The 19,646-nt window shown below is 46.3% G+C and overlaps 1 protein-coding gene across 1 annotated transcript; it reads right to left on the bottom strand.

The window, feature by feature from the left end:
- Window positions 1-395: 395 nt before the first annotated feature.
- TM4SF19 (transmembrane 4 L six family member 19) lies at window positions 396-16,161 on the bottom strand. Its single transcript, XM_077826512.1, has 6 exons — window positions 15,889-16,161; window positions 9,479-9,675; window positions 7,020-7,097; window positions 4,081-4,250; window positions 3,092-3,281; window positions 396-1,262 (listed from the first exon to the last, which is right to left on the bottom strand). Exons 2-5 carry the CDS (start codon window positions 9,653-9,655, stop codon window positions 3,092-3,094), a joined length of 615 nt encoding a protein of 204 aa, XP_077682638.1. The 5' UTR covers window positions 9,656-9,675; window positions 15,889-16,161; the 3' UTR covers window positions 396-1,262.
- Window positions 16,162-19,646: the final 3,485 nt, after the last annotated feature.

The following is a 19,646-nucleotide window of genomic DNA, read 5'->3' as shown; positions in this document are numbered from 1 at the left end:
GTTTAACTGGTCTACACATTTCATAATTATTTCTCTCTTACACTTAATTTTAATTCTTTGAGTAGTGAGTTCTAAAATGCCTAATCTGTCCTGGCTGGAGTAATTATCCCTATAATATCTTTTTAAAATATATATTATATCTAGGTGTTTTGTTTCTGTTGGTGGCATACATCCGCATATTACCTTAGTGCACTAACAATTTATTCCACACATGGATGGAAAAAATTAGAGAGAACACTGGTCCTGACCCAGAGTCCAGGAATTGGTTTCTCTCTCTTCAGAGATGCCAAATAATGATCAAACCCAATGGCAGCATCCAGAAGGCTCCAACTCAGTATGTCTAAATTCAGATTTATTAGATTAATAAATTAAATAAAATAAAAAATAAACCACGTTTTGGACTAATGTCACTATAAATATCGCTACATAGGCTACAGTCATATGGGTTGTGTAAACAGGAAAAAATGGGGCTCATGGCTATTTTGCTTTGTTATGATGAATAAAGGTCAAAAAGGTTATTGGTCCCAAGTGATGCCCCCTTCCATCTCTTTGTCATTAAGAAAAATGTAAGCTCAAGGGTCACATAGTCCATCCATAGTCTCTCTGTTAATCAGCAGCCCTCAGACAGGCCAGTTTCAAGCCACTAGTTAGAGGCATTGCCTCAGCACAGATGAAACCACAGGGTGGGAAAACCCAGATCAGATGACACAGGATTCATTTGTTCTTCAAAGCAATCCCTTGCATGTGCAGAATCTGTCATGTCTAGTGCCCTAGGTCTTGGCTTCTTTCCAGACTTGCACAGTGTTCTTCCCTTGACAAAGGGTCTGTACATTTCCTGAATCTGGTGCTAAGGGAAATCCCACCCTTCCCAGACAAAGGTAAACAGCTAGCACAGATTATTTCCGCTTCCTCCGGGGTTTGTGCCTGTAGAAATCAAAGGGTATTCATATAATGGCCCCATCAATTCAGTACAACGTGTTCATACAGAAACTACATTGAAGCTCCATCACACAAGCATAAGTCTGATATCCACCTCTAGCTGCCACCCAGGTATAAGATGGTGGCAGTGATTCTAGTGTGTATTAAATGTCCTTGTAGTGATGAGTAATATGGCTACCCAGGAGACCACGATCGGTTTAATATTTGCACAGGTGTAGCTGATGTAAAGGCTCAAAGCTCTGGGATGATCACCCCTTTGTAAATGCCACCTCTACTCTGCACAGCAAAATCCAGGCAACACAGGAGTCTGATGTGCACTGAACCTGCAACAAAATCAAACAGCAGATCAGCTTAGAGGATAGCACTTTAGCCTCACCTGTAGTGGGAGGAAAGCAAGGATAGTCCATCTCTAAATTATCTGTTTCCCACAGCTTCCCAGATGTGCTCAGAGCAGCCCCCGATGGCACAGCAGTGGAAATGGCAGCAGCCAGTACATCCTAGCCCTCCCACCAGCGCTAACATCAGTCGAGCAGCCACAGGGCAACATTAGAAGATTGACTGATTGCTTGAAAATCTTCAGTTTAGACAAGGCTTTACTACCACTGGATTTTTGTTCTGCTTTCCCTCTCTTGCCTGGTAAGGACTGGGTGTGACTGGGAAACATGGTGGGTTTGCAGAGCTAGCTTCACTCAATTGGTGTTAAGTAGGTTTTTTTTTTTTTTTTTTTTTTTTTCAAATTAGCCACAGTTAACACTTCTAGGAAGTCAAATAATAATGTAGGGTTCCCCCGCCAGTTTTAGCTTGATCAGTTCAGCACATGCTAAAATTAAATGTGGCAGAATTTTTTAAAATAAGTTTGATGGATGAGATCAATATTTATTTTAAAGCATTTTTTCTGATTTGTATCTATTTTAACTTTCAGAGTTATGCAAAATTATGGGCAGTTTAAATTTTTTCACCAATTTTTATTTATTTAAATGTTCATAGCTGTGGGAAATTATCAATCATAATTATTTAATGACAGTAAACGGTGACATTCAAAACTGTTAAAACAAATTGTCTCTATCACATCCAAATATACAAAATAAATATTCTTAAATCAAACTAATACGTTTTCAAGCAGCATTGTTCTTATTTTGCCTGTCTGTAAATTTCAGTTATGAGTGAGAGGAATGTTTTTTATTGCTCGGTGTGTGGAGGCACAGCAGGGTGTGTGTGTATGTGCGGGGGGGGGGTGCATGCGGGTGTGTATGGTGAAATTGACATTTACTGATTAAAAAATTGAATCCTTCCAAGCCTACCTAAAATCCTCATCAAGACGAGGCCTGATTCATTCTACTGGCTGAATCCATCATCACATTCTTGCCTGTCTCCACTAGCATTTGTCACTAGCTGAAATAAACCCTGCCTAGAAGGAATATTCAGGGAGATTTCTTTTTCTGCTACTGGGTTCCTAATGCTGGGATTGACCTAACCGTGTGGGAATAAAGGGCTGCTAGGGGAGCATGCCTCAGCCCTGTCTGAGCACTGGCTACATCTGAGCATTCCAGAGCCCCATTACACTGTACCATCACTGTGGGCCTGCAGTGAGAATATCAGTTGATCCAGTGTAGTATAGTGCACTACAAGATGTATCTCAGTCAAGACGCTACCCTTGGTGACCAGACAGCAAGTGTGAAAAATCAGGCCGGGGAGTAATAGGAGCCTATATAAGAAAGACCCAAAAATCAGGACTGTCCCTATAAAATTGGGACACCTGGTCACCCTACGCTACACATCATCTGCTTTGAACACTACACTTCAACCCACGGCTGCCTCTCACACAGCTGCTCTATAGATAGACTCCTAACCCTTTACTCCAATCCAGTAGAAGGGGTAACTTGGGGTCAGCCAGCCGTGCTCTCACACTGTCCTCCGCTTTCTGCCCTGTCCACCACATTTTACCTTGCACTGATACATAATTCCACTCCCACTCTGTGCAGAATCAAACCCTTATTGTGCATCACACCTGGGCAAAGTCTCAGCAAAAAGATGATGCACTCAGATCATGCAGGAAAGCCTGCAGGAGTTTTTGCCTGAAATTCTTGGTGGCACCATTCACACAGGAAAGATGAGGAAAAGCAGTGACAGAGTTATTAGGAATTGAAATTACCTATTTGCCTTCACATAAGCCACAGAGGCATCCAAAGAAGCCATTGATGATCTGAAGAGAAGCCAGGACCATTTCGACCACGCTGATGACCAGCAGAACAGAGAAGAAGTAAATATTCCAGGCTACAACATTCGGGGGCTCAATGCAGACTGAATTCCAGAGAGATTGGTCATACAAATAATTCTGAGCCCTTAAAGAGAGACTCTGATGAGACAGTGATAGGACAAAGACATCTGAAGAGATGACATGCAGTTGATTGTGTAAAAAGTGTGTGTGTGGAGGGGGGCATGTGTTCCCTTTTTGCTTCATTGTGATGGATAAAGGCAGCCTGCTACTTTTGTAATTTTAAAAATAACATGAATCTGATCAGACCTTCCTTGACTTTTCTGAAGGACCTCATAGGGGTCTCAGATATGTGTATTGTGAGCTATCAGGTCTGAATTATAAAACATCAACAAACACTTCCTTCCCCCAAAATATTCAGTAGCCATTAAAGTTAAATAGCAAAAGCATGGAATGCTAAAGATGCCCTACACTGACATCTGCTCAGCTTGAGCACATGGCTCTTGTTAATGTAATAATTTCAGTTTCTCCAGGCACTGCAGAGCCATCCCAGCTAGACTGGACCTGATCTAATGGAAAAAACAAGCAGGTAAAAACCCCCACCCTTAAAATCACCTTTCAGACCTGTCTATGTATTATAAAGCCATAAGAGGAAATAAGCCCCCACTAGTCCCCCATTTTAAGGTCATCTTTAGTGGCCATTCATCCTGGACTGCTCCACTCCCTGTTTCCTGGCAAGCCAGCTTGCTGTAATGCTGGTTTAATGCTCCTCAGCAGGAGGAGAACTTCGTTCTCAATGTTACCAAGTCTGTTGAATGCTGAATCATTTAACGTTCTTCCTCAGATTGTTGGATTAAGGGAAGAGATGAAGCTTTGTGAGTATTTTAGCCCTACTTCTGCCTGGACATCACACAAGCTCCTTCTACCTGGTGTGGAAGGCCTGGTTTTCCATGTTTATGAAAGGGTAATCCCACTGCGGGACTTCAGTCTGGTTGTATAGACAGAGGGGTCCATTTGTCAAGCCCACACCCGAAAGGATAAAGCAAGCAGTAGATCCCAGCAACGCCAGCCCCGACAATACAATGGAAAGGAACATCTGTGGGTAAAAGACACAGAAACAAACTTGTAATTCCAGGTGATCATGCTTCTCTCCTCAAATGTCAGGAGTCCCGCATGGCTGGACCTACCCTTAGCAGAGACTGGAGCAACAAAAAACTGCCAAGGGCGTGAAATGAACTCTAATGGCCTCAGATGCTGCAATTACAACTGCTGGAAGAAGCTGGGAAACCCTTGCAGCTCCTGTATGACTTTAACCAAAGGAGTCACTGCAGATGAGAACTGTCTCGGCTCCTAGCCAGAGCTTCTTTACAACTGCAACATGAGTCCTGATCCCCCCCCGCCCTGCAACTTGCACCACCAGTTACAGCTACGTGCCATGACTTCAAAACACGGACAGATCAGATCGGCCGCTTGCTGCGTGCTGGAAGAGAATACACAAGGCAGAAGACCCTGTGCACTTAACCCCCTCCCAACACGTTATTGGGCATATGTGCACAGGAAGTCACTCAGAAAGTAATCAAATCAGTCCCATGGCATGATCCAACACAAAGTGCTGGCAGGAGGCAAGGCTGCTGTTGTGGTTCTCCTCCTCCACTTCAACTTGCTCATCCACACTCAGCCATGAGGCATTGAGGCCATTTGCAAAAGTGGACCTGATTTGCAGAAGTGCTGAGCATGCGTGACTCCAGCTGGAGGCCATGAGAGCTGCAGGCCCTAAGCACCGCTGAACATCAGGCCCAGGTGGTGCCCAAAGTCAGTGGCTCCTTTTGAAAGCGTGGCCTTAGTGTACAAGATTACTGTGATGGGAGCATATGCTGCTTTATACTCTTCCGGAAAGCTGCATTTGCATGAGATATCCTGGGAAAGGGCTAGGGGAGATTACCCTTCCAGCTCCATTAGGGCAGGTACGCTGGCTATTTCCCTGCCATTGTCAGGTATGTCCCTTTAAAAGGCCTAAGGATCAGAAACTCCCATCAGGATTGCAATGCCAAGAAAGGCAGGTTCCTTGCTTCTGCAGGCTAGAGGCAAACTGCAAGCTCCAGCATGGGATTTTTTATTTTTATTTTTTTTTGTCCTGCCTAACAGAACAGCCGGTGGGGACAGAGCAGTGAGTGATAACTAGGGTCCTGTTATCACGCAAGCTCTTGTGACAATATCATTCAGATCTGCATTGAAGAAAGGGCTGTATCCTTTTTACCATTAGAGACCCAGCACCCTAAACCTGCGGGTGGGTGCGGAGATGCGGATAAAGGAGGATTTGCAAAATGGGGGCTTAGCTCACCGATTTAGCGACTTACCCAAGCTCATACAAGGAGCAGGGCTGCCAAGAGCAGGGCAAAGGGGACCCCCAAAAATGCCTGTACCTGATTGGAAATGGGAGGGGGTGACGCCCCAGCAAACATGGTGTATGGGGCCCCAAATTTCCCTTGATGGGCCTAACAGAGAGTTAGGCTTGCCAACTTTCTACTCGCACAAAACCAAACACTCTTGCCCTGCCCCACCCCTCCTCCAATGCCCTGCCTCTGCCCCACCCCTTCTCTGAGGCCTTGCCCCCCGCTCACTCCATCCCCATTCCCTCTGTCACTCACTCTCCCCGCCCCCACTCACTCACTCATTTTCACTGGGCTGGCTCAGGGGGTTGGGGTGCAGGAGGGGGTGAGGACTCTGGCTGGGCGTGCAGGCTCTGGGGTTGAGCCAGGGATGAGGATTTTGGGGTGCAGGAGAGGGCTGTGGGGTGCAGCTGAGGGGTTCACAGTATGGGAGGGGGCTCCAGGCTGAGACAGGGGGTTGGTGTGTGGGAGAGGGTACAGTCTCTGAGCTGGAGGTGCAGGTTCCAGGGTGGGCCAGAAATGAGGGGTTCAGGGTGTGGGAGGGGGCTCTGGCTGGGGCAGGAGGCTCAAGTATGTGAGGGGGAGGGCTCTGGCTGGTGGTGCGGGTTCTGGTGTGGGGCCAGAGATGAGGGGTTTGGGGTGTAGGAGGGTGCTCTGGGCTGGGAACGAAGGGTTCAGAGGGTGGGAGGGGGAATTAGGGCTGGGGTAAGGGGTTGGGGCATGGGAGGGGGTCGGGGTGCAAGATCTGGGTGACATTTACCGCAAGCAGCTCCCGGAAGTAGTGTCATGTCCCCTCTCCAGCTCCTAGGCAAAGGTGCGACCAGGCGGCTCTGCATGCTGCCCCATCCGCAGGCACCACCCCCTTAGATCCCATTGGCTGTGGTTCCCAGCCAGTGGGAGCTGCGGAGGTGGCAGTTGGGGAGGGTGCAACATGCGGCTCCCCCTGGGTGCCCCTATGCGTAAGAGCCAGAGGTGGAACATGACGCTGCTTCCGGCAGCCGTATGGAGCCATGGCAAGCAGGGAGCCCGCCTTAGCCCTGCTGCTCCGCTGACGGGACTTTTAACAGCCCAGTCAGTGGTGTTGACCAGAGCCGGTCAAAAACCGGACACCTGGCAACCCTACAGGGAGTCCAGGGTGGAGCAAGCACCTGAACCGAGGTCTCCCGAGTTCCAGGCTAGTGCTTTAATCACTGGATCACCCTTCCTCTCTTTGCCACATAATTGCAGCTCGTTGGGCTGTCTCACTCCCTATCTAAACAGTGGCCTGTTTGGAACATAAGCCAAGGAAGTTTTCTTTCTACTTGTCTGCAAAAAGTCTCGTTCCCTTCTGGGGCTACGCTAACACAGCACCATTAAATCTGGTGGCCCAGTGACAGAGAGGTGTGGCCTGTTAACTCCAGAACTGTGGGTCTGGAGTCTGGTTCTGCAGCTAAAATAAGAACATTTTCCACAAGTCAAAGGAATCTCTGTCTTACATTCCGGCAAGTTCTGCAGTCGGAGGAACGGCCACAGCGCCACCCAACAGCCGTGATCTGAGTTGCAGCCAGAAGAACCTGAGAGAGCAGGAAATGATTCAGGATGAATGGGACGATCCAGTCTGCTGGCACCAAGAGCTGGCAGTTAGTTCTTTCCCTTATTCAGCATGGAGCAGTTATGAACTACCCTTCATCCCAGTCTTAAAGATCCCAAATCCTGCAACAAGACCTGTGGACGGATCCTCATGCCTATGCAGAGCACCACCGAAGTCATTCATGGAGGTTCTGGCTTGTGCTGTGCTCCTTGTGTGATTAAGGCTAAAGTTAGAACCCTGGCAATAGGCTGTACCATGTCAATCTAATATCTGTCTGCAACATCTAGGTGGCTGCTTATGAGCGTGTGCTTTTCTTTTAGAGAAAACATTTTGCTGCATATGGAAAGTTAGAAATGTCAGAAGGACCAGCATTTAGAATCTGTTATCCACCACCATCTCTTTATTGTGTGTTTGTACAGAGCCCTGCGACTAAGTCCTGGGCTGTAACTAGGGCTCGTAGGAGCTACAGTAATAAAAATAAACCATAACAAATCGGGGTATGCAAAATGGAAGATGAATTCCCAGTGAAATAGAACTGGGACTACAGACACCTGAGTTCTATTACCAGGGCTTCGACAAAGACAAATCACTTAATGTCTATGTGCTTCAGTTATGAACATAACACATGCCTTTAAAGTGGCGATACGGGGTAGAATACTGGACTCACTGAAGTCTATGGGAATTTTGCCAAAGACGTCAATGAGGCCACAGGAACTGATTTTCCTCGAGCAGCAAAATGGTATTATTACTGTTTAAAACCAGCCAAGGAGCCATTGCAAACAATCGTGCAGGAGACTTTGTTAGTTATACTGACACTAGCATAACATACCAGTAGCCAGCGGGGAGCCGAGCTAGGCAAACAATAAGAAAAGTTAATTTAAAAGCATCCCAGAATTCATCAAATATGCTATTAGACTATTGTTGGCTACCCCACTCCATCCCAGTCCTTGCCAGGGCGCCTGATTGCACTGCCGAGGTGCAGAGCAAAGCATTGCCATACTGGAGCAGCTTTCTTGGAAGATAACGATCATTTCACTCAGTGGCCTGATGTGTCACCGTGAACCTGGCGAGGCTCCAAAATGGCCTCCCTGGAGAGCAGCATGGAGAAGTTTGGATTAGCAAATACAGAAGTTACTAGCACCAAGCAGATGGGCAACATGACGACATGGCATGGGCGGCGGGTACCATAGCCTGGGGGAGGCTGTGCCTCCCCAAACAGCCAGGCATGGCCTCACCCATGCTCTGCCCCCAGGCTCCCTGCTTCTGCTCTGCAGCCCGGCTCCAGGGGCCGGGGCTGCACCACCCGCCCTCCTGGCGCTCCAGGGCTGGGGGGGGCCTGCGGTGGCACTGCCTGCCCTCCCTCCTGGCGCTCCAGGGCTGGGGGGGGCCTGCGGTGGCACTGCCTGCCCTCCCTCCTGGCGCTCCAGGCCTAGGGGGGCTGTGGCCGGGTGGGTGGCTGTGGTGGTGGGGTTCTGGGCTCTGGCAGAGGGGGCGGAAGGGGTGGTGTCTGGGGGAGAAGGGACGGGGCTGAGAGCTAGCCTCCCGCAGCTGGCGGTTCATGTGTTGCCCATGTGACATAGAAGTGATTCTTGCTAATGGTCATTATACCAACTGAGGACGTTATGGAGGAAAGGACTAATTAGTTTAATCTGTTAACTGTTCCAAGAAGTTTGTAAATATGTGATTTTCTTTTCTGTTACCCTTAGGACTTGATCCAAAGCCTGTTAAAGCTGATGTGAGTCTTTCAGCTGACTTCAGGTCAGGGCCTATACAGTATATAGGTATGAGAAGTATGTTAGTGTCAGCCACCAGCATACAAAGCCCTATAGAATCATAGAATATCAGGGTTGGAAGGGACCTCAGGAGGTCATCTAGTCCAACCTTCTGCTCAAAGCAGGACCAATCCCCAATTTTTGCCCCAGATCCCAAATGGCCCCCTCAAGGATTGAACTCACAACCATGGGTTTAGCAGGCCAATGCTCAAACCACTGAGCTATCCCTCCCCTGAGGAAAAAGGGGACATAATGACATCCAGAAGCCTTTCATAAGGCTGTAAGGGGTCACCCTGATCATCCAGTCTGCCCTGCTGTCTAACACAGCCCATAGAATGTCAGCCAGGGGTTGTAGCATGGAGCCCAACTGTGCCCCAGCTTACCAACATCCCCACTTCTCAGATGGGGAAACTGAGGCACAGAGTGGGGAATGAACTTGCCCAAAGTCACGCAGCAGGCCAGTGGTATCATGCCCTACCCACTGGACACATTGTGCCTTGGTCCTGTGACTCCCGTGGTGAATGTTCTGTCCAAGACAGTGCACACATGCTGGGGAAAAGGGAAAGGAGGGCAAAGAAGTCACACCACTTACAATTATGCCTCCTCCCCAGACTCCTGGCACTTGCATAGCCTGTTTGGTGATGTGGCCCTCCTTCAGATAGCTCCACATCCAGCTGGGAAAGAGGAGGAGCACGTTGGCAGCAATGGAAAGCACACCCAAGGCAATGAGGCATGGGCCCAGAATCCGAGTGCACTTCCCTACGCACATTGTCGGCAAGCCAGTGAGCCCTGCACAGAGGGGAGGGGAAAAAAGAATGATTGGATTTCACAGTCTCTGGGCCAGATCCTCAGCTGGTAGAAGGAAAAGTAGCACCATAGGCTAACGGCATTTTGGGTTGTATAAGTAGGGGCATTGCCAGCAGATCATTCCCCTCTATTCGACATTGGTGAGGCCTCATCTGGGGTACTGTGTCCAGTTTTGGGCCCCACACTACAAGAAGGATGTGGAAAAATTGGAAAGAGTCCAGCAGAGGGCAACAAAAATTGTTAGGGGGCTGGAGCACAGGACTTATGAGGAGAGGCTGAGTGAACTGGGATTGTTTAGTCTGCAGAAGAGAAGAATGAGGGGGGGATTTGATAGCTGCTTTCAACTACCTGAAAGGGGGTTCCAAAGAGGATGGATCCAGACTGTTCTCAGTGGTACCAGATGACAGAACAAGGAGTAATGGTCTCAAGTTGCAGTGGGGAAGATTTAGGTTGGATGTTAGGAAAAACTTTTTCACTAGGAGGGTGGTAAAGCACTGGAATGGGTTATCTAGGGAGGTGGTGGAATCTCCTTCCTTAGAGGTTTTCAAGGTCAGGCTTGACAAAGCCCTGGCTGGGATGATTTAGTTGGGGATTGGTCCTGCTTTGAGCAGGGGGTTGGACTAGATGACCTCCTGAGGTCCCTTCCAACCCTGATATTCTATGATTCACCACTGACTTCTTCAGAGCTTCGCTGAGGATAGGACTCCCCTTCTGGGTTTGTATGACATCTAAATGCCATTTCTGAGACTTACTTAGGTACTTAAGCCATGGGCACTTGCCTCTTTGCTTGCTGTTAAGGTCATGTCTGCCTTCTCACTAGGGCTGGATGTTTTCGCTTTAGCTGCATGTACCCAGGTAAGAGCATTGCCATAACCATGGTAAAGGATTGACAAGAAAGAGCTGTATATACCCAATGTATTTCCGCTTTGTTTCCACTCTCCATGCTGCTGGCTAGCACAAAAGAAAACAAGGGAGATGTTGGATGCTTTCGAAAACCTGGCCTCTTTATTTTGGTGAGCTCTCAAAATCCAATCCAATGGTGAGTTCTGACAGGGGCAATGGAAGCTCCCTAAAAGTGTGTGTGGGGGGGCACTGGTGCCTGAAATGAGGCCCCACCCTTGCGCTGTCCCTTCCCCCAAGGCCCTGCCCTCGCACTGCCTCTTCCTCCAGGGCCCTGCCCCCTGCCACCTCTTCCCTCAAAGCCCCACCCCTGCACCGCCTCTTCCCCCAGGACCCCGCCCCCTGCTTCCTCCTCTCCACTCTCTCCCTCCTGGCCAGTACAAAGTGGGAGGGCATAGCCCTCGTACTTTAAAAAGTCATGGGGCCATGGCCCCCTGGTCCCCCAGTTCTGGTGCCCCTGAGTTCTGAGCACTTGAAAAATCTGGAGCCTAGTGTATAGCTTCCATCTGAAAAAATTCTCTGACAAGGATAGGAATAGCCCTTTTTCTGCACATCATGATAAAAATTAACTGCCAAGAGATTTTAGCTGTTTGATTGTGCCCTTTCCTGAAATCTATCTATCAGCTATGACCTGGCATACCAAATATAGTAGATAAAATATTTGGTCAATAAAGCAAAACCTCTTCATCTCTCATGACACAAAGATACCATGGATAAAGAGACGTAATCCATAACTAATCTAAAAATCCCAGCCCTAGGATGAGAGGGGTGACCTTCTGGTGCAATACTGAGATGTCTCATTTAGACAGCTTTTTAAAGGATATGAAGAAAAGCAAACATCTGCCCAAGAACAGCAATTAGTCAACACTACCAGATTGCTACTAATCAACACCTAGCTCTTCCCTCGCACTTTGCAGCTAGAGTGCTCAGTGCACTTCACAAAGGAGGTGAGCACCATCATCATTCCATTTCACAGAGAAGGAAATAGAGGCACAGAAAGGTGCAGTGATTGCCAAAGGCCATTCAAATTTGGGAATAATACCTAGATCACCAGGATCTCAGTCCCTGTTCTAGTCTCTGGGTTTAAGCAGCTTCTGCTGTTACAGCAAGCTAAGAAAGGAGCCCGGCAAGGCCAGATTCTACTGGTCAGCACTGGAAATAGTTGGAGGCTTTCTTTCAAGTGGGGGCTAAGACTGAAAGATATTGATCTGCACCAAAGTTGGCTCCTGGGTAGATTCTTGGATTTCCAAACCAATTAAATGGTACATTTTGCCATCCATAAAGACAGCTGAACAAATCTTTGTATCTATCAGTGGCTATTGCACAGATCTTCTATAGTCAATATATTGCAATGGGATTGCAACTTTAGTAATGTCCCAGATCAGAGAGACTGTTTCTTGACAAAAACCCCACATAGTTTATGACAAAGCAAGAACATATTTAAATAATCCCCTCTTGAAACTCACATCCCAGGCAGAGAAAGGTAAGTATCTCTAATAAAATCAACAAGCTTTGCTGGAGTGAGAAACGCCTTAAATAGGAACTTAAAATGTTATCTCCACAGTCTTGTGGTCAAAATTTTGTTTGTCTCCCCAAATGTCTTACAGTTTGAGAACAACAGATAAGACAGGGCCAGAAAAGGAACTCTGTTTATATTAAAATCTCCAGGGCAGGGACTGTCTCGTACCATGTGTTTGTAAAGTGCCTCGCATGCTGGGGCTCTAATCTCGGTTGGGGGCCGTAGTCACTACCCTGGGGTTTTTTTGCCTTCCTCTGCAGCATGGGGGACAGGTCATTTGCAGGTTTAAACTAGTGCAAATGGTGAATTCTCTGTAAGTGGAAGTCTTCAAACCATTATGTGAGGTCTTCAGCAACTCAGCTAGAGGTTAGGGGTCCATTACAGGAGTGGGTGGGTGAGGTTCTTGGCCTGCGATGTGCAGGAGGTCAGACTAGATGATCATGATGGTCCCTTCTGGTCTTAAAGTCTATGATATAATAAATCCTAGAGGGATTTATTATCCCTGTGTTGGTCCAACCAACAGATCTTCTCCAGAGCAGTTTCTACCAATTTATCAATCTCTTTACACTTGCCCCACTCCCCTGCCCTTGCTTATAATGATTAGGGTCTCCTGGCAAAGACCAGAAACTAAACTATGCAACTTTGCGAACAACCCACACAGCTCAAACAGTGAATTCTGATTGAATACTCAAAGGAACTTGTTATGAAACTGGTTATAGCAACCCATAGGTGTTTGTACAAAAACAGTTTCAAATAAGAAAAAAGTCATGATCTGTTCATGGTCAATATGAAAAGAGAAGGGGAAAATCTAACCAAGCTGTTTGCTCTGAATACTTTGACCAGCTCCACTTAATAACACTTTGCCTTGTCTCTTCAAAATTTTACTTGGAATTTATTTACAAAGTAGCAGTGAACATCATTTGATAACATTCGGACTATTTTAATCTCATTTACACTAGTATGAATCCAGTAATGCTACTGAAGTCAACTGAGTTACCATGGATTTACATTGGTGTGACAGATTAGAACATGATTCAGTGACTTTACTGTGAGTTTTGAAGCTCACTGACCAGATTTAGTCTAAGGGACAACTTTTCACACCAGCATATACAGTTTAAACTGGAGATTTTGGCAAAGTGGTGGGGTTTCCAGTTTAAATCTCTTTCTATCCCGTGCACAGGATATTTAGTGTTTATGTTTCAGATACAACATTTTACACAAATTCCTCTCCTAGCCACATCTTCCTAAAGTCCTCAGGCCAAATTCCACTCAGTTACACCAGAATACATTTGGAATAATTATTCATTTCAATAGAGTTACCCCTGTTTAAACTCATGGGTGGGGGAATCATAGGCTGGCGGAAGTTGTGCCTCCCCAAACAGCCAGGCATGGCCCTGCCCATGCTCTGCCTTCAGGCCCCTCTTCTCCTGCTTCCCACTCTGCATGGCTCCATCCCTGTGCAGTGGCCCTGGTTCGGTGTGGGGCTGCACCGCCCGGCCTCTCGGTGCTCTGGGGCTGCACTGCCCATCTGCCCTGCACTCTGGGCCTGGAGGCGCTAGCCGGGAGGGATGGGGGGCTGGTGGCTATGGTGGGTTGGGCTCTGATGTGGGGAAGGCGCGGAAAGGGCAGGGCCTCAGGTGGAAGGGGCAGGGTTGGGGGCTAGCCAACCCCAGCTGGCATTTCATGCACCGTCCGTGTTTAAATTGATAAAACCAAGACCAAAACTTGGCCCTACATCAGAAGAAAATTAGAGTTCCTGTCTATCGGCAATAGTTGTGAGGATAGATCAGTTTCTCAAATAACCTTTTCCCGATCATTTAGCATCTCCTTTGTGAATGGCTTGATTAGTAAACAGTTTGGCACCATTTAGTAAGAGTAGCGTAGTGTTCTTTTGAAATTGGGTAATATCAATCTAGATTCACTTTACTTTGTATAACAAGGAACTTCAAATTATAAAGGGTCAGTGCAAAACTCCATTTTGGGCGGTATTGTAGTCAGATAAAGTTAACTTCTGGGCATTTACTGGTGCAAATAAAGTGGCAACATACTTACAACATGCAGTGATTTTTAACTATGGCTAGTAGTTTTGCAGACAACAGCAGCAGCAAATGAAATTCAGTCTTGCCGGGCCATTCAGTTAACTCACATGAGCATATGCCCATTTGGGTTAAACAGATTTCCAGTGTTTTTTATAGTATCATGCCTGAACAGTGCAGTTACTATTTAACTCATTTATTTGATGCATCTGGATTCTATGGCATTTATTGTGCAATCACAGTAAGGCAATCATTTTAAAAATATTTTGCTTCAAAAAAATAGACCGACTGGAACTGTTGAAGTGAAATTTCAGAAGTGAAAGTCGAAATAATTATGCAACAACCCCTTGTAGACCTCTGATGTCCTGAAAAACCTTGGCATCAGGGGCAGAACACATCAATTTTGCAAGAGCTGAAGTAGGTAGAACAATTCATCCTGCCAGAGCTGAACCAGAAGGAAGCGGACATGGAACCCATCAAGCTGCCACTCACTGAGAATTCTCTTAGCCCAGCTATTTCACGTTCTAAGGAAGCTTGATATCTGAAACCACTGCAGTGCAGAAGCCAGCCAATCAGTGCAACTGACTAGTGACAAGCTAATCAGGTGCCAGGAAGACCCTAGAGTAACCATATAACCCTAGAGTAACAACATTACAAGATGTGTGCACTATTGCTTGGGATACTCTGCTCTCAACCCTTTGCTAATGTAAATTCACTGACACTGATGGACTTGGAGAGGGTGCTAGACTGACAGTTGGGAAGTCCAGTGTGATTCTTGCCTCTGACACTGAGCTGCTGTACCCTCTTCAGGGACTCATGTCCCCTTAGAATCATAGAATATCAGGGTTGGAAGGGACCTCAGGAGGTCATCTAGTCCAACCCCCTGCTCAAAGCAGGACCAATCCCCAATTTTTGCCCCAGATCCCTAAATAGCTCCCTCAAGGATTGAACTCACAACCCTGGGTTTAGCAGGCCAAAGCTCAAACCACTGAGCTATACCTCCCCGCCCTTGTGTGCCTCTGTTTCCCCTACCACCTGTTGCCTTGTCTATTTCGATTATAAGCTCTTTGGGGCAGGCACTATGTGTTTGTACAGCACCTAGCACAATGGGGTCCAGATCTCTGTTGCACTCTCTAGGCACTACCACAGTACATTGCTTAGCCTTCCAAAGAAGCTGCTCTTCAGGGCCAGGTGTGATGTGGGCACCACCTGCTAGGAATTGGACTGAGTCCACAAGCTGATTCCACACTGGCAGTCGCACATGATGGAAGACAATGACCACCAGAACCTCCCTGTTTCTTGTACCAAGTGACATCCCTCGGGATGCTTTGGAAATGGTATCAATCTCTTTCCCAGAAGATGTTTAACTGCTTTAATTGACCTTTCCCCTCAAGCTGCAAACAGGTTCTGTGTCAGCTGATCTCATACACAACAGGCTACTGCTGGGTCACTAGAGGAGATGAAATCCAGAAGGGAGAAAGATTTTACACCAACAATCACAAATCAACAAGCACAGATGCCCAAGGCTTGGCAACAGAGGTTGAATCAGTCCCAGATTGGGAACCCCAGAGAAACTCTCCAATCCCTCTAACCTTCCATTGATGTTAGACCCAGGTGCTACGGTAATACAAATAAATCATCATCATCACTCAGAGCAGATGCATTCGGTCCCTAAATCATCCTTCTCAAGTAGCCCACAGTCACATCAAATCCCAGTGAATGCTTTCCTTCTCCACTTACCTGAGAGAAATGAAGTGATGTGATGCAAAAGCAATGAGTTGTCTCCCAGTACAATGGCAGTCTCACCTCTGTCTCCCCCAATGGACAATATCTAGGTTACTGGAGAGGGTCTAATGAGGCTTGTTATCGTCCCAAGGAAAGGCGAAGATCCCTGAAGAGTCATGGATATTGGATATTTATAAGTGTTTTGACTGTATCAGGCTGTCTCCAGTTTTTCCCATAGATGGTCTGAAGTTCTATTCATCCGTCACCCACACACCAGTCATATGCCTCATCTCTTCCACATGACTGACAGCTCTGAAGTGGTGATGACACATTCTCAAAAAAGCACCTTGCACTCATGGAAGGAAATGAGAATTGTTACTAAACAAGAAAGCTGGTTCCTGGAGGAAGGGTGGGGCAGAGCGTGTGCATATTTGCATGGAATGATGTGGGCATCCAAGAGCCAGGCAGAGTGGCTGAAGCTGATTGTCTATGCAAGGAGCTTCCCTCTGTGCCCCTGGCATGTGAATTAATCAAGCAAACGTGAATGGCTTGGACACCCAAGGCCCTGATCCTGCAAACACTTGCAATGAGACCCTGCTGAGGCCATCTGTGGGGACTGGATCTGGGACTGCTGGAGCTAAAGGCATGACTCTCTTACTGCTGGAGCGAAAGAAGCAGCGGCATTACATCAGAGACAGTAGCAGACCTGACGACTATGCTGTGCTCCAGACTCTGGAAGCGGACAGATAGCCACGCTATCAGAACGGGTTATGCACTTAGGCAGGTGTGTAACCCTACTCACATGTAGTGCCACTGAAATAAATTGAAGCACTCAGATGCATACTTATATGCATGATAGGGTCTGATCTTGCTAACACTTAAGGAAGCACAGAAAGATTGTTCTACAGAGACAACGGATACACACACTTCTGTCAACACATCATCAAATGCAAAAATGGTGTGCAAGAGGTTCATTGCATTTAAGAATGTCCCAAGTTACTGTAATGACAAAATGTCAAGATAAGAATATTAAACTTTACAAGTATCAACTCAACATTTATCAGGTACTTGTCACTAAAGAAAAATGCATTCATCAAGTTATGTTTATTCCAGTAATGCCTGGTGATCTACTGAGAGCAGGGCCCTACTGTGCTATGTGCTATATGTACACACATGAAGAGACAGGCTCTGCCCTGAAGAGCTTACACTACAAATAGCCTACACATCCAAAGGGCAGGAGAAAGGGATATAACATCCAAAATTCTTGGGAAAGCTCTATGGACATCTTAAGGAGAAATCTATTCCTCATAAGATAATGACAATTTTTTTAAACAGAGCTGTTTCAAGTCAGTATTTCACGACATGGAAAAAACTTTCCGTCATACTTGGTAGCAAGATTCCACATATGAGTTAATAAATTATTATTAGATGTTAGAAGCATGTTACAGAAATTAATGGCATGTATTGTAGCAGGTTATCAGCACATCAGCAGAGACTGTTAGAAGTATGTCTAGAAGTCTGTCTACTGTCTAGATCCATCCCCTTTGGAACCCCCTTTCAGGTAGTTAAAAGCAGTTATCAAATCCCCCCTCATTCTTCTCTTCTGCAGACTAAACAATCCCAGTTCACTCAGCCTCTCCTCATAAGTCATGTGTTCCAGTCCCCTAATCATTTTTGTTGCCCTCCGCTGGACTCTTTCCAATTTTTCCACATCCTTCTTGTAGTGTGGGGCCCAGAGCTGGACACAGTACTCCAGTTGAGGCCTCACCAACGTCGAATAGAGGGTAACGATTATGTCCCTCAATCTGCTGGCAATGCCCCTACTTATACAGCCCAAAATGCTGTTAGCCTTCTTGGCAACAAGGGCACACTGTTGACTCATATCCAGCTTCTCGTCCCTAGGTCCTTTTCTGCAGAACTGCTGCCTAGCTATTCGGTCCCTAGTCTGTAGTCGTGAATGGGATTCTTTCATCCTAAGTGCAGAACTCTGCACTTGTCCTTGTTGAACCTCATCAGATTTCTTTTGGGCCAATCCTCCAATTTGTCTAGGTCCCTCTGGACCCTATCCCTACCCTCCATCGTTTCTATCTCTCCCCCCAGCTTAGTGTCACCTGCGAACTTGCTGAGGGTGCAATTAATCTCTTCATCCAGATAATTTTAAATGTACTGTTTGTTAAATGTACTATTTGTAAATGTAATGTTAATGGAGACCAGACTTTTAAATCTATTGAGGCACATCTTGGGTGTTTTAGGATTTTTTTTCTTGGATTGACAAGTAAATACCTTAATAGGAGAGACTTCCGGTATTCAAATGCTGCATTTGCATGTCTCAAACTAAATCTGCAGCCTGGAATGCCTGATGAGCGACATCTATTAAAGGACACCACAATTCAGAAGTAGAGATAGTGAACACTAAAAACACGCTGGAAAATACACATTTGTTGAAATTCTGCAGATTTGCATTCCAATATGTATACTCACACTTTAAATATTTGTGACGCTATCCTCAGTTATGATAGCTCATTACTGCAACTTTAGTTTCCTGACTACTATCCCAAATTATGTATAGGCCCTTCCTTCCATCAGTGTTTCCCCAACCCCTCCCCATTACCAACCCCAAGCATTTAAAAAGCATGACATTTTAAAATAAGTTTTGGATTCTTTTTGTTTGCATTCTGGTTTTTGAGCCATTGGGATTCACATTTTCCATTTTTCCTCCACAACCATGAGGACTAGAAACTTTGTTTTTCAATGAAAGCTGGGATCTTCATGTGACTCCAGGCACTGGGGCTTTGAGGAAAACATCCAGTATTGGGAGACCGGGCAACCCTGATGCTACTTAAAAAAATTAAAAAAAACCCCAAACCCCCAAAACCAACCCTTTTGAAACTAGAAAAAATCTAAAATGAAACCAATAAGTAGTGTCTGTTTATGCCGCTTTGGTTTGGTTTTTTGCTGTAAATAGATATTCATGATTTTAAAAGTTCCTTTGCATGAATTTGTGATGCATTCAAATGCTGAGCACCCACTAATTTTTCCCTGTAGGTGCTCCAGCCCCGGAGCACCCACAGAGTCGGCGCCTATCTATATAGGGGTACTCTGGCAACCTGTCCTCAGTTCCTCCTCTACTCAGTCATCCCCTAAGAAACAACCGAAGCGGAGGGGAAGGAGAGAGGGGAGTGGAGCACTCCTAGGGATACACATCTCAAAGAACTCCAGTTACTGCTCAGGGTGAGTAACATTTCCTTCTTCTTTGAGTTGTGTCCCTATGTGTGCCCCACTTCAGAGCAGTATCCAATGAAGGGGCAGAAGCTTCAGAACAGAATCCAGAACTGAAGACTGCACTGCAGAGCCAAGTGCTGCATCAGATCTGAGGCCATGGAGCAGGGTGGAACACTTCGAAAACACATAGATTGGAGACTAGCTATCTACATAGCTCAGGTACTGGGACATTCTTCAAAAATGCAGTAGTTATTGCTTGTGATATGGTTGAATGCGCTCTCAGACCTGGGGGTTCTGAGGACCTGCAATGTCATACCAGGTGTAGATACTACAAATTATCCATTTTGAAAGTCTTTGTGCAGAAATGGAAGCCCTCTTAGATCTGTCTGTGAAGGCTATGAAGAGTATAGGCAATCTCCTAAACTGCTTAGTCCTATCAAGGTAGAAGGCCAAGGGCCTTCTAAAGTCCAGAGTCTGGAAAGAAGATTCCCAAATTGTGAGGTTTTGGAAAAAATTCTGGTAGATGGATAGATTGGTTATGATGAAAATCC

The sequence above is a fragment of the Eretmochelys imbricata genome, chromosome 9, assembly GCF_965152235.1.
Source record: "Eretmochelys imbricata isolate rEreImb1 chromosome 9, rEreImb1.hap1, whole genome shotgun sequence".
NCBI classification, from domain to species: domain Eukaryota; kingdom Metazoa; phylum Chordata; order Testudines; family Cheloniidae; genus Eretmochelys; species Eretmochelys imbricata.
Note: the sequence above shows the minus strand (reverse complement) of the source record. Positions and strands in the feature narration are given on the sequence as shown.

Coding starts and splice junctions, on each gene's coding strand:
- TM4SF19 (XM_077826512.1), bottom strand. CDS start 9,655: ATGTGCGTAGGGAAGTGCACTCGGATTCTGGGCCCATGCCTCATTGCC. Junction 4,251..7,019: donor ACTGCAGAACTTGCCGGAAT/GTAAGACAGAGA, acceptor TTTTACCCACAG/ATGTTCCTTTCCATTGTATT. Junction 3,282..4,080: donor AACCAGGCCTTCCACACCAG/GTAGAAGGAGCT, acceptor TCTCTCTTTAAG/GGCTCAGAATTATTTGTATG.